Source organism: Sinocyclocheilus grahami, unplaced genomic scaffold (genome assembly GCF_001515645.1).
Source record: "Sinocyclocheilus grahami isolate Dianchi unplaced genomic scaffold, SAMN03320097.WGS_v1.1 scaffold338.1, whole genome shotgun sequence".
NCBI classification, from domain to species: Eukaryota; Metazoa; Chordata; class Actinopteri; order Cypriniformes; family Cyprinidae; genus Sinocyclocheilus; species Sinocyclocheilus grahami.
The window spans coordinates 332,566-346,929 of record NW_015505517.1 but is presented as its reverse complement, the minus strand read 5'-3'; the positions used below and the strand labels follow the sequence as shown (position 1 = coordinate 346,929).

The 14,364-nt window shown below is 40.0% G+C and overlaps 1 protein-coding gene across 4 annotated transcripts in view; it reads left to right on the top strand.

Moving 5' to 3' along the window:
• Positions 1-14,364, top strand: part of map3k4 (mitogen-activated protein kinase kinase kinase 4) — a 34,021-nt gene that overhangs the window by 1,242 nt on the left and 18,415 nt on the right. For 3 of the 4 annotated variants that reach the window (XM_016295577.1, XM_016295578.1, XM_016295574.1), the window contains exons 2-3: positions 10,328-10,503; positions 12,078-13,402. In XM_016295577.1, coding sequence (XP_016151063.1) covers positions 10,328-10,503; positions 12,078-13,402 — 1,501 coding nt within the window. Of the gene's footprint in view, positions 1-963; positions 1,088-10,327; positions 10,504-12,077; positions 13,403-14,364 lie in introns of those variants that run through there. The other variant, XM_016295579.1, reaches the window with a different exon arrangement.

The window sequence follows — 14,364 nt, the reverse complement described above, 5'->3', positions numbered from 1 at the left end:
TGGAATATATATATATATATATATATATATATATATATATATATTTTTTTAAGAATGTTGGTAACCAACCAGTACCAGCTGGTACCCCTTGCTTGATGTCCATAGCATGGAAAATGTAAATGGGAACTGTTGATAACTGTGGTTACCAACATTTTCCGAGTCATTTTCGCGAATCGCTCGCTTCAGCAGAGCTTTAGATTTTACGGTCTAATATGACAGACCGCGACTGCATATTTCATCCTTTAAAGAAGCCGCTGTTTATTACTGTTTTATTAATAAGGATAATTTAATGTATGTTCAGTTTGCTGGAGCCGTGATTTAGCTCATTTAAAAGCAAAAACTTAAACTAATAAACGTTCCTTGCGTTTTAATAAAATGCTTTATTTAAACGTAGCCTATGTGTGCTGATAAAACTGGAATAGAGAAAAAAAGTTTATATAATTAGTTCACCCAAAAATTTACATTTTATTCACCCTTTTGGTTGTTCAAAACTTTTATGTTTACTACTCAAAAGTTTATTTCTTTAGTGGAAATTTCAGAATATCGTCTTGTGTTCAGCAGAATAAATAAATTAATACAAGTCAGGAACAATTTGAAGCAGAATAAATATTTGGACAGAAAAATTACAGCATTTAAAATTTTTTTGGGTGGACTAACCCTTCAATGGGTTGACTTGAACCGCTCAGGGGTTCGTTTCCCAAAAGCATCGTCAGCTACAGTAACTATAGTGATAAGTTCCATTGAACTCTAGTAACGATGGATGGAACTTGCGACCATATAGTTGCTTTTGGAAACACATCCCAGGTCGATTCAGTCCAGTTCAGATTGCTTTGTATGCAGTTCAATTCTTCGAAAGGAACCGACTCCCTAGAATGATTCATTCACGAATCGGGCATCGCTGCAGCTCGCTTCCTGCCACAAAGTGATCCTGCTTTGCAGTGCAACACTAAGCAGAATTTCACATTAAAGTTGCAAGCTTTTGTACAAGGATTGAAAACAGCTGCCTTAAAGCAAGCGTATGCAAGATTACATCCGTTTCTGTGAGGAAAACACAGTGTTGATGGAAACAAGCCGACCTGTGGGAAAGGTAAAGATTGTGCGTCTATGTGCAAGATCTTTGTACTCGGCTAACGTTAGCGCGCGTTATGTGCGGCGTCCCTCTCTCTTTCAGTTTCTGCAGTGTGCCTTTTAAAGTTTCAGGAATGTGTACCACTTCAGTGTGTTGTTGCATGAACAGATCACCGGTTATATCCGGTCTGCGATCTCAGGGTGCGATTATACATTTTGAGATTGTCGGTTCAATGTTCAAGTTTGTTTGCATCATTCCTCGAGTGCAATTTGAGTTGCACAGAACTCTAAAAAACAACAAGCATATGAGAAAATTTGGACGTTGATCCGATAGCCGGTATGAAGCAACAGTCGTGATTGAATATAAAATATCCAGCCGGTGTTCTAACAAATAATGCTACCTATCATATTATGCTACCAACACTTTATTTATCCTACTGTAAGGGTAGGTTTAGGGTTGGGGTAGCTGTACATGTTAATAAAGCATCACACTTTATTAATATCATGCTGGAAGCAAAATCTGATAGGTAGCACTTTTCACTATCGAATTATGCTACCATCTGTTTTAATGAGAGGTAGCAAAATCTGACAGGGTAGCACAAATCGTCAGAACACCGGTCCATCACGAGTCCTATGAGTCAGATTGACACTCTCTCAGTGAGTTGGGGAAATGTTTGATTTGCTGTTCCCAGAAATCACCCGGCTGCGTTCTACTGAGCAGGAATTCTTGGATTTGACGTGCAACGTTTAAGTTCCAAGTGTTGTAATCAGGGAATTTATTTGTTTGTGCTTTTTTTTAATTTTTGGAGTTCTTTTGAGACCTATATGATCTGTACAGCTTGTTCTGGCAAATTATTTCCCCCCATATCTCTTGTTGGCCTGTGGCCACATGCCTTTTTTGCAGTGCAGTTATTTGCTGTCGTAAATGTCCTCTTGCATTTGAGTCCTTCTGTTTAAGATCAGGTTCAGAAAGTGTTGTTTGCCCACTGCCATGTGCACAAGGTTTCAGCTGATAAAGCCCAGTGAGAGTTTTCATAGTTTTGTCTCTTATGACCCCACACAATATCACCGAACGTGCCCTGAATGCCTGGCGACAGCTTCTCAAGAATGCCTTGTTTTGTCTCTTTTCCTGCTCTCCCCACCCTTCCTAGCAATTCTTCTTGATAAACTGCTTTCATTGGTAAGTGTTAATGGTAGAGATAACTGGTTTAGTATGCAAGACCAGAGATTTGTTGTGCACTTTACTTTCTTTTTTTATTGTTCAGTTCATGTAAACTGGGCTGCTTTGAGGTGAACTGTTAAATCAGAGTGCATTGGCATTTATAGGTTGGAAAATTGCTTAGTGTGTCAAGAATGTATTTCTTGGCCTTGTTTGGTAACTTAAGGTCAGGTTGATGCCTCTGAACACTGTGGAATCTTTAGTGCGTATGTTATTCAGTAAGGTTATTGGTTTTTCTGCAGCTGTCAAGCAAACAATTCTTCAATATGGTTGTTTAACTTGCAGAACTGATGTTTTGACGTTTTACGTCATTGTGTAGCATGCTGTAAATCCCTTCCTTGTTCATTTATGACCACAAGCATGCCTCAATTCCAGGATGTGGTGCACTAAAAGAATGTTGACCTCACGTCCTGGAGGCACCCATGGCTGAATCTCTTTAATTTATTTCTTTGCACAGTCCATGGTGCAATGCTTCAGATTGCTTTCAGTACCATGTCTTAACTGACTTTTGTTAAATCATTGTTTTTCCCTTACAGCCATTAGGCGCATTTCCATTACCCTTCAAATTGCGCAAATTGCGAATTAAAAATACACCTAATGGAAACGCGTCAATTTCGCAAAAAGGCCCATATATCGCAAAAAAGTTTTTACTCTCGCATGAGGTGGTTTTTCAGGCAATTCGAAAAAAGGAATATTTCGCAAAACTGCAATGGAAACGTTTTTTTCGCATTAACAGGTCACATGGCGTAGGCCTATGTAAAAAGTCATGATCATTCCTCAATGTACTATAACTTCCAAGAAACACTTCATATGTGGCTGCTCTCAAGTATAAGGGGCTTTTCCCTGCCATTAATACTTAGACTATTTACACTGCACACGTCTGCGGCACGTTACGGCTCCGAAACGGCCACCGGAGCTGATCGCGACCACTCTAGTCAATGCTTGTGTTACCAGTCGCGCCACGGCATGTCCCAGAAGCTGCTCTCCATGCTGCTTCTGTCAAGATACACGCATACGCCTCCTTCGATTAAATATAATGGCTAGTGTAGCCAAAATCCATCAAAATCCGTTGCCATGACTTATCGAGAGAGGAAAAAATTAAGTTTTAGTCGCATAACATCGGTTAATGGAATTTCACAATACTTTTTTATCGACATTTATAAAATATCGTTTTGCGCAAATCTGTAACGGAAACGTGCCTATTGTTACAGAGTAGATTCATTGTTTAAAGTGTGAAGTATAACAAACGTTTTAGTCTGTTCAATTGTTTATGTCATAAGAGACTGATTTTTAGCTGGACAGACTATGCAGGTAATGTTTTGTAAAACGGACCCAGAAAAATAAATCTTTTATCAGTGGCGTTATGTATATTCAAAATATGAATAAGTTAATGGTGATTGTAATGTTTATTTTGGAATGCTGAATTTTTGCCAAGAAATAGCTTGTGAAACTGATATGGTAATTAATATAAATACAACAATAAAATATAATCAAGGCATGCTTATCACATAAACATACATCGTTTTCATTTATCTTTGCAAAATAATGTAGCATTAAACAGCAGTATTTACCTTATTTAGTAAGATGTTCAAAAACATGCAAGATGGCATGCAGTAAACACTTTTGCATGAGTGATGCAAGCAAATAGTTCAATCAGTGTTTTGAACTGAAATTTTAAAAAGAGATAATATTGAATACAGTAGATGATATACATTTTTTTGTCATTAAAAAAAAAAAAATTTAGCATATGTGACCTACTAGCCAAATAAAAACTTTTTTTGTCATTGCCAATATAATTTAGATTATGTATTAAATACTCCATGTATTATGTATTAGATATTCCAAGCAGCCCTAGTAGTTCACACAGCTGTGCTTTGAAGCCACACATGATGCTTTTGTGGTTTTATATGCATGTTTCTGATAATTCTTTCCTCTATGCGCTATATTTTGGTTGCAAGTTTAGTATTTTGGTTTGTATGTTGGCCAAGCACCTGCATATCTCTGCCCAGCGGAGCTTCAGCCCACTGTGTCCTTTTTTTGACTTGTCTTCAGGAAGGAAGTACAGAGATGTATAACACGCATCATCTTAAAGCGATCGCTTGTCTAGCTAAACTCCCAAAACAGTCTTTAGTTTCTCATGTAATACCTTCCATTATGCTTTCAATTGTCTGGTGAGGGTGTTCACCAGGCGTGGAGGTTAGAATAGCGGCTTATGTTGAGTCCTCAGTGCAGAGGTATCGGCTAGACAAGGTTGGTAGGTTTTCATTGGTCCCTCATGCAACACTCAGTCCATTCTGCTCCGCATGCTCTTGTCTTAATGTCACCCACCCACATGCGCGCGCACACACACACACACACACACACACATAAGTAATTCTGCCTTGTGGGCTCAAATGGTCATTATGCGGACACAGAAAATTATATTGTACAAATCTGTGGCATAGTGATGGGAAATTGAGCAAAGGAAGTGGCTTGTTTTAAAATTAGAGGAAGTCTGCTTTAGCATTCCTGGAACTCAGTATTTCATAATGTGACTTTGTGCTATTGTCCATTTCATTCATCCACGGCCAACATCAGTCACTCCATGCATAAGTTGTATTGGCTACAATTATAGCAATGAATCATAGATCTAATTTGTGCCTATAGAGATCTTATTTAAGAGGCCAACCTTTAACTTAACAAGCAACATTACTTTAATCTAGTTTGAATCATGCAATTATAGGAAATGTGTTTTCTTGCAGATGTATTCTTAGCATGGAAGTAAGTGCATGTATGTTGTGATGTGGAGGATGCAAATCAATAAGAAACCTCAAGTGCTGTGCTGCTTTCACAATAAGGAAAATATGCAGGAATGAAAGAGTCGTTTTGCATCTTGATAGGCTTGTAATACAGTTTAGTAATGGCCCGAGTGCATCGCCTTTGACTGTGCAGTAGGACATAATTCTGACAGGCCGTGGAAACCAGTTTACATTTGCACATTTGTTGACACTTCTATCTACTGTGCATTCGATTAATGTTAATAAATATTCACAAAATAAATACTTTGAACATGTTATAAAGCTCTAATGTATCATTTCTGCACCAAAACATTAGCACCATTTAGAACTGCAAATAAGGTTGATTTTAAGCAGTCCCAGTGCAAACATTCAGCATTAGATGATCCGGTGTTTTCTTCTCATTCGGGCTGCTCAAACAAATTACTTGCAATTTTATTTGGTGCTGCTTGTAATACAGAAATGACACACTTCAATTTTTCACACTTCAGTCTTTCTTTGCAGGCTCAGAGCCACATATGCAAAAACCTAAACCAGAATCATTACACTTCCTTACACGGATTGTACCTTCGTGTCTGTGAGGAAATATTGAATATCAATTGCATGACGACATGAGCTCAGAGAAAAACACTCAAGGGAACATCACAGGCCAGTGGAGTTGTTTACTAACAACGTCTCTGGATTTTATTTCCAGTGCTTGTGGGGAAAGGTCATATGGATGTTTTAATAATGGTGTGATTTTGAATGGAGTGAGGAGCGGATTTTTTAAAAGTCGGAGTGTCGTGGTTTTCATTCACTCCAAGAGCGCTCCATCACTGCTCCATCAAAAGTACAATTCATGCCAATGGCCCGTAATATAACTGCACATTTAGCAAAAATTCACGTTAAACATATTTAGTTAGCTTGATAGAGAAGGATCACTCAAATCAGAAAGAATGTGAAGGCTATGTTGACTGCAATGGACATAGTGGGAAGTTATAGGGTAGTTATTAAGGAATTTGTTTGTTCCCTCTAGATACTGAATATTTTCAGGTGAAATCATGATTTAAACAGGTACAACACTTATTCACACGCAATCGCTCTCTCAGTAATGCATTCAAACAAATGTAATCAATAATCATATACAGTGCTACTTCATCTGCATCCGATTTCGAATGAGCAGAAATCTGTAAGAAATGCAGCGATCCGTAGGTAAAATAACTGACGAAAACGTACTGTTATTTTCATCACAAACAAAATTTGCACTGCAAAAAGCATCAATAGCCTACCTTTTAATGCTGACAACCATGTTATTAGCTTGTCATGTGGTAGGAAAAAAAGTTTGCTCACTAGTGTTCCAATAATCCACTTTGAAACACTCCTGTCATTTTATTTATTTTATTTTTTTCTTTTTATATACGTTATGAACAGAACTGTGATATTTCAAACATGCTGAAATACTTTAGCCGTGGAGCAGTGTTTCTGATATCAGTGAGCGAGGAGTGGAGCGGGAGCGGGAAATGGTGAACCCGGAGCGGAGCTGGAGCAGAGTGATTATTAAATGCGCAGAGGGGAAATTGTTGCCGCTCCACTCTGCTCACATACTCCGTTGTAAACATACAATGTGATTAAGTCCTACTCTGATTATTGGAAAAATAATAATAATTGTAAATATAGTCACTGTTGAAAACAGTTGTGCTGTTTAAAGGTAGGGTAGGCGATTTCATAGAGCATTGCAATAGCAAGCTAGCTTTGAAAGCCTAAGATCCCACCTTCCCTGCAAATCACTCTCCAAAGCCACACCTCCTCCAAAACACATGAACACGCGCAGGCAGACCAGAGGCTAACCAGCGACACGATGAGAGACTGTGTTGGTGGAGGGTTAAATGCAACGCTGTCAGATTACCTCATGTCTCATTCACCAGTGAGAAAACATCACAACACAAATCGCATAATATTACAATGATAACGTCTTCCATTCTCACTTGGTCTGCAATAGCGTAACTGAATGCGTGGAGATATATACATATGTTCACAGGCAGGTAAGACAGTCTGTCGTAATGTTTGGACCGAGGGATATGATTTGACAAACCTTTTATGTTCCTACACCTTCCACCGATGATATAAATACATATAAATTCATTTAGACCACTAAACCTAGTGATTGCTAACGGATGTGAGACTTTCTACCAGCATAAAATATTTTTGAACCAAATCTCGTTACATCACTTACCCTGCTTTTAATATTTTTGTGGACACGGTAATACATTTTGTCAGGGTGCTTTGATGAATAGAAAGTTATAAAAGAATAAACATGCCTACTAACATATGAATAGTTAATTATAACTAGTTATGGTTAATTATTCATATTTCCTGTCGTGAGCTGATTCGTTACATCACTTACCCTGCTTTTAATATTTTTGTGGACACGGTAATAAATTTTGTCAGGGTGCTTTGATGAATAGAAAGTTATAAAAGAATAAACATGCCTACAACCCTCTACATTGCGAGTAAATCACTCGCATATGCGACTAAATCTTCACTCTGGGCGACTAAATGATGTCTAATATTAGCCAATGGCTAATACATTCTTAGATTTTACTCACCAGTGTGTGAGTTGAAGGCTGAGTATATGATTAGCACAGATATATTTTCACTCGCCAAACACTCTGACTGAGCGCTTCAGAGTTTCACTCTCCGTCAAGCGATCTGTGCTATTTATCATTTAATCTCAATGGATGCGCAACGCACCTGTGTTTGTGTATTTGGCGTAACGTAAACTCTAGTGTGAAGGCGCACGACTCGCTGACACTTTCTCTCACACGCGCAAAGTGAGAGAGAGAGAGAGCGAGAGAGTCTTACATAACATGCAGAATTGATGTGATGCATGTAAACGATATTCTTTGTTGTATTTTCCTGTCAAAATAACTAAGTTCCTTTGGAATTCTTCAGCTTTTAAGAAATGCTGGGTTTTTCGGTAGTGGGCGGAACTAATGCGCAAACAACAATCTCATTGGCTGGTGCTCACCTAGTATCGTCCCTAGCGAACGCACACAACCTGATTAATATTCATGAATCCAGAAGCTTGTTAATCCTTGGTCTTATTAGTAGAATTCGTATAATAATAATAATATCTTATCTTGTGCTTATTTTGAGCATGTTATAATATAAAGGATCTTAGTGGGCCATATTCGGGCCATATTCAGATTTTTGAATAAATACTTAAAAATGTCTCTTTAGTATATTGAATATTGTCAGAAGTATTAAAAAACATGAATCGTTTCAGCAATATCATACATTCCTATCACTGGCTGCAACCAGCCATTAGACGCTGAGACCGTTTGGTCCATGTGCTGCTCGCACACAATGAAGCGCTGCAGGCTACAACAATGACTCCAGTGGCGGATGGGGTCAGAGTTCACTGGCTTCTCTTGACTACAGCGAGGCAGATGTGGTCAGCTCTGTTTATGGCCCTCGTCAAAGGCTGTAACATTCCCCTGCTGTATAGTTTGTTCCTGATAACCTTGGACAAGCTATTCAGTAGACCTGAGCTCCATATGCAGCAGTAAATCAACAGCTTGTGTTGCTTTTGTGCATTATGGGGTTGCACTCCGTGGTGTTCCTGCGGGTTGGATGCCTTTCAGTTTGGTGATAGTACAGAGGCAGAGTTCTCTAGACCTTTCTGCCCTAGTGCTCAAGCAGCGTTCAGTGGAGATACGTCATGACAACCAAACAAACAGCCGGAGCTTGGGTGATTTCACCATTTCCTGTGTCATTCCTGAAGGGTTTGGTCACAGTTATAGACTCTGCCCAGGGCTGCACCTTCAACACTCTGTCACTCTCCCAGCAAGCTTTTGAGAGTTGGACTAGGCTGTTTGAGCATACATTTTGCACAGAAACCCTGCATGCAACTAGTTTGGTTTCTGTACAGATGTTATTTACATGTGATTGTGCATATTTGCTCATAGAAAGAAAGTAGTAGTAGTTATGGAAACTTTCTTATTGCTTGTGTGGTCGAGTTTTCAGAAATTATGATATTGCTTGCTGTGTTCATTGTTAAAAAACACACATTAATTTGCATGCAGTGAGTGTAAATGTAGGGTTGCACGATTGATCAAAGTAGCTGAAAACTTGATATGGCTTTAGCTTAGCATGATTGTCAAATCCCAAAGTCTGCAGCTTAATTAAATATATATGCTGCATATTTGAAGAATGGCAATGTGGCGTTTTAAACATTAGCAGCTCATAATCTTAGTGTCTCAGAATGGCTTGATTTGCAGAAAATGCTGCTCCTCATGAACATCTCTGCATGCACTGTACGTTTGGGTTGCATTTGGGAATGCGTCGTGCCAACAATCCTCCCAAACTTGTAATAAGAAGCACTTATAAACTGACTGTTGTCAGCAAAAGAGAAGCTTTAAGGGCTCCTTGCTGTTTTCAAACATCATAAAGTAATTTTTAAGTTTGAAAATAAAGAAATTAAGATGATAAATAAATTAGTATTGTATTTATACAGTTTTACTTTCAAATACATTTTTTATCAGAAAAGTCACAATTTGATTTTTCCTCCCCAAATTGTGCAACCATAGTAAACGGTGCTAAAGTGATGTGAGTCAGCTAAATGTAAATGATGGGTCTTGGGGTGTTATCCATATGTTAAGTGGCGGCAGCGGTGGGGTGCAGGGTGTCAGGCGGGCTGTGTCTGAATTCTGGCACGAGGACCACAATACCCTGCAGCAGGTGTCTGGGGGGACTTTTGGTCTGGCTGGAGACTCCCTGGGGATTGTGGGTGAATTTATGTATGTGTGAGGGGCAGATGGATGACTCCTGGCTTTGCTCTGAGTGGTCTTTGTGAGTGGAATCACATATTAACTCAACCAAAGTCTGACCCTACTGTGAAAGTGATCCCTTCCTCCATAGCCTGACAATGGCCCTGTATAAATATCATTTTCCTCCCACACACACACACATACAGACATGCACGTGTCCAAATACACCTACATGCACAGTTTGTCTCAGCATGATGGCGAGTTTTGCACCAGTTAGCAAATCAGTCCTTTTTTTTGTTCGTTTCATTGTCTATGGGATGAATTTCCTCTTCCAATTTGTAATCCTCTTAAAGACTGAAAGACCCTTATAATGTGCTTCTAGACCTTGCTGTGGATTTATTTTCTTAAATTCTTCTATTTTGATAACAAAAATGTGGTTCAGCTTTTAGTTTTGCTCAAAACTGCACTTTAGGTTCTGTTTCATACTCGTATTTTGGATTGTTGTGATTTCTATTCAGGCTCAAGGACTCGTCCAAAGATGTGCCCCAGCAGAACACTGAGGTGGATGAGTCTTGGGACGAGCCCAGCCAGGAAGAGGAGACTCTCTATAGCACCTCCCCTCCCCGCACTCCTCGGCAGATAAAACACATGTCCAACAAACACCAGAGAAGCAGCCAGGGGTCAAAGGGCAAAGGTGAGAGCCCTTAACTTTGCAAATTTCTGAAACATATGGTGTTAGGGCCCCAGTGATGTCAGTGGTACATAGCCATCATTCTGGAGTGACATTCAAGAGCTTAAGATCATGTTGAATGAACCTCCCCACCCCCCACAGTACCTCCAGCTCTGTGCACTGACGTTTAATTAATAGGGGGAAAAATAATTAAAATAATATTTCATTGAAGAATAATAACTAGGGCTGCAACAACTGAGCAAAGTTGGTGATAACTGATAAAAAAAGTCGGCTGTTGCTTTGTTTGGAACTGTTTTTGTTTGTGAAATTGAGCAAAATCAGACAATATTGACAATATTGTATCTAAAATGTAACAAAATATTAACTTTTTGTTTATTAAACTGTTGTATAAAATCAATATCACATTGAATTTCCTCTTCCAATTTGTAATCCTCTTAAAGACTGAAAGACCCTTATAATGTGCTTCTAGACCTTGCTGTGGATTTATTTTCTTAAATTCTTCTATTTTGATAACAAAAATGTGGTTCAGCTTTTAGTTTTGCTCAAAACTGCACTTTAGGTTCTGTTTCATACTCGTATTTTGGATTGTTGTGATTTCTATTCAGGCTCAAGGACTCGTCCAAAGATGTGCCCCAGCAGAACACTGAGGTGGATGAGTCTTGGGACGAGCCCAGCCAGGAAGAGGAGACTCTCTATAGCACCTCCCCTCCCCGCACTCCTCGGCAGATAAAACACATGTCCAACAAACACCAGAGAAGCAGCCAGGGGTCAAAGGGCAAAGGTGAGAGCCCTTAACTTTGCAAATTTCTGAAACATATGGTGTTAGGGCCCCAGTGATGTCAGTGGTACATAGCCATCATTCTGGAGTGACATTCAAGAGCTTAAGATCATGTTGAATGAACCTCCCCACCCCCCACAGTACCTCCAGCTCTGTGCACTGACGTTTAATTAATAGGGGGAAAAATAATTAAAATAATATTTCATTGAAGAATAATAACTAGGGCTGCAACAACTGAGCAAAGTTGGTGATAACTGATAAAAAAAAGTCGGCTGTTGCTTTGTTTGGAACTGTTTTTGTTTGTGAAATTGAGCAAAATCAGACAATATTGACAATATTGTATCTAAAATGTAACAAAATATTAACTTCTTGTTTATTAAACTGTTGTATAAAATCAATATCACATTGCAATTCTATTTTTGCTTCTGTGATATTGCTGTCTATGTCATATGATATAAATATAAGACAAACCCCATCCAGGAGCATTTTTGCCCTCATATCTTCACATCATGCAAATAGTTGTCATCCTGTACATTCATCAGCAACTGTATGCACTTTTAGATGCCGAACAGGTCTGGGCCAGGTGCATTTAATGCATTGATAATTTTAACACATTATTTTTACACCAGTAATCACACCAAATTAACATGTTAAATCGACCACCCTATTAATATTCTCATGTATTGCTTGTAAATAATACAATAAGTAAATTGCAGAAAAATGCAGACTAAATATATATAGAAATGTGACTTTTTTTGTTGTTGTCTCTGTCACTAACTTTCATCTCTTTCGTCAACAGAGAAGCCGTGTTCCTCCAGCCCGTTGTCTCAACGAGAACGTGAGGGAGCCAGATCAGCCGAACCTCCTGAAGAGCACAGCTACAAGCAAGAAAAGAAGCAACGCTTCAACCAGCGCTCCAACGAGCGGGACATCAAGAAGACGTTCGAGGGCTCCTTCATGCTGGATCCGGTGTCCAAGACTAGTGCCATCGGCTCCAGAAACATGGATCCCCGCAAGCCCTACCTGAGCCTGGGCATGTTGCCCGTTCGCACCCACCGGCAGACCTCGCGCACAGACTGTCCAGCAGACCGCCTCAAATTCTTTGAGACTCTGCGGCTGCTGCTTAAGCTTACCTCCATGTCATCCAAGAAGAAAGAGAAGGAGCAGCGAGGCCTGGAGAACACGGCCATTATGGGCCAGAACAATGAGGTCATCTGGTTGGAGTTGCAGGCCTGGCATGCCCGCCGTAGCGTTGTGGAGCAGGACCTGTACCTATACACAGCCCGCCAAGCCATACCTGACATCATCAACGAGGTTCTGCACTTCAAAGTGGACTATAGCAGCTTAGCTGGGCTTGAGAGCAACGTCTTAGTCGAGGAGAGCTACTTCTGTCCTTGCGAAACCAATTGCAGGAATGATCCGTTTAGCTTTAGCACCTGCTCCACGTCCTGGGGAGAAATTGATGCCGCTGCTCCATTTTCCTCAGTGCTGGAGTGCCGGGAGCACCTGCAAAGACAACGAGTAGCTTTCGATCAGGTCAAGCGGGTCATGTCGCTGTTAGAGTCAGTGGAGGCTCTGTACCCATCTCTGCAAACCTTGCAGAAGGACTACGAAAAGTATGCGGCTCGAGACTTCCAGGGCAGGGTGCAGGCGCTCTGCTTGTGGCTCAACATCACTCAGGACCTGAACCAGAAGCTGCACGTGATGGGCACCGTGCTGGGCCTCAGGGACCTTTCCCGCATCGGCTGGCCCATCTTCGAGATCCCCTCGCCTCGCTGCTCCCGTGGCAATGAGGACGATGAGGTGGACGAGGATGAGACAGAGTCCACTGCTACCTTCACTGCTGACAATGACGGGGATGAAAGGACCTTTAGTGAGGCGACCAGCGACGGGGAGCAGTCGCCTTGCTCCACGCCAAAGTTTTCACGCCTCCTGTCAGAGGAGGAGTTCCTCCTGCGGGACAACGAGACCTGCTACTGTCCCACCGCCATATACAGGCCCTTTGTGGATAAGGCACTTAAACAGATGGGACTGCGTAAACTGATCCTCAGACTGCACAAGCTGATGGACCGCTCGCTGCAGAGGTCCAGAACTGCTCTGTTGAGTCACATGCCCACTCAAGAGGTGAGAGAGCAACTGAGTGTTGGCAGAATGTTAGTTTGGTTGTGAACGTGTGGAATATCGGAGGAAATGGGAAAACATTCCTTTTGGCTTTATGGAAGGTTGGAAAGAATGAGAAGCTGAGAAGGATTAGTTCACCCCAAAATGAGAATACTTTTATCATTACCTCACCTTCATTTTGTTCCAGAACTGTGACTTTTCTGCTGCTTTTGAGCACAAAAGGCGAACTTTACTGGTTGCTCTTCAATGCAGTTGCTATAAATGAGAACTAGATCTTCAAGCTCCAAAAGGTCAAAACGTTGTCATACAAATGATTCTGTTTACGTCCAGTGAGCTGTTTACCTCCGCAAATGGGTCATTGAGTCAGGGAAGTAGATGAGTTAGATTGGTGAATGAATCATTCCACCAGTTTTGTGAACCATACTGGCAGATTTGTAAAAAAAAAAAAAAAAAAAATTTTTTTTTTTTTTTTTTTTTTTTTTTTTTTTTTAACTGTTTGACACAACAAATTAGGCTAATCTACATCACTAGCTGAGGTGGAAGTCAGCATTTTAAGTGACAAAGTTGCGATGTGACAGAAGTAACAACAGATCTTTTCTTCTGTATAGTAAAATGCATCTGAGGAAAATACATTTTCGTTTCATTCAACTAATTTCATTTCTTTGGTTGTTGATTGGATGAAAGCAAATCTAAATGCAAGCCTGCAGTGGATTGAAAAATGGATGGGGTTTATGCGAACTAATTGTTTTGAGAAATCCAGCATAAGTCACCAGAGAAAAGTCTGTCTTTTCATTGGAAGATCGAGATTGATTAAACACATTTTAATAAAAAAATTTAAGGAAAAAAAAAAAAAACATATGCATGGATGAATCATTTACAGTAAGATCAAAAACACATTTAGAAAGCGTTGAATTTTCTCTTTTTTTTGTAGTGTAGGCGATGTGTGTGTGTGTGTGTATATATAT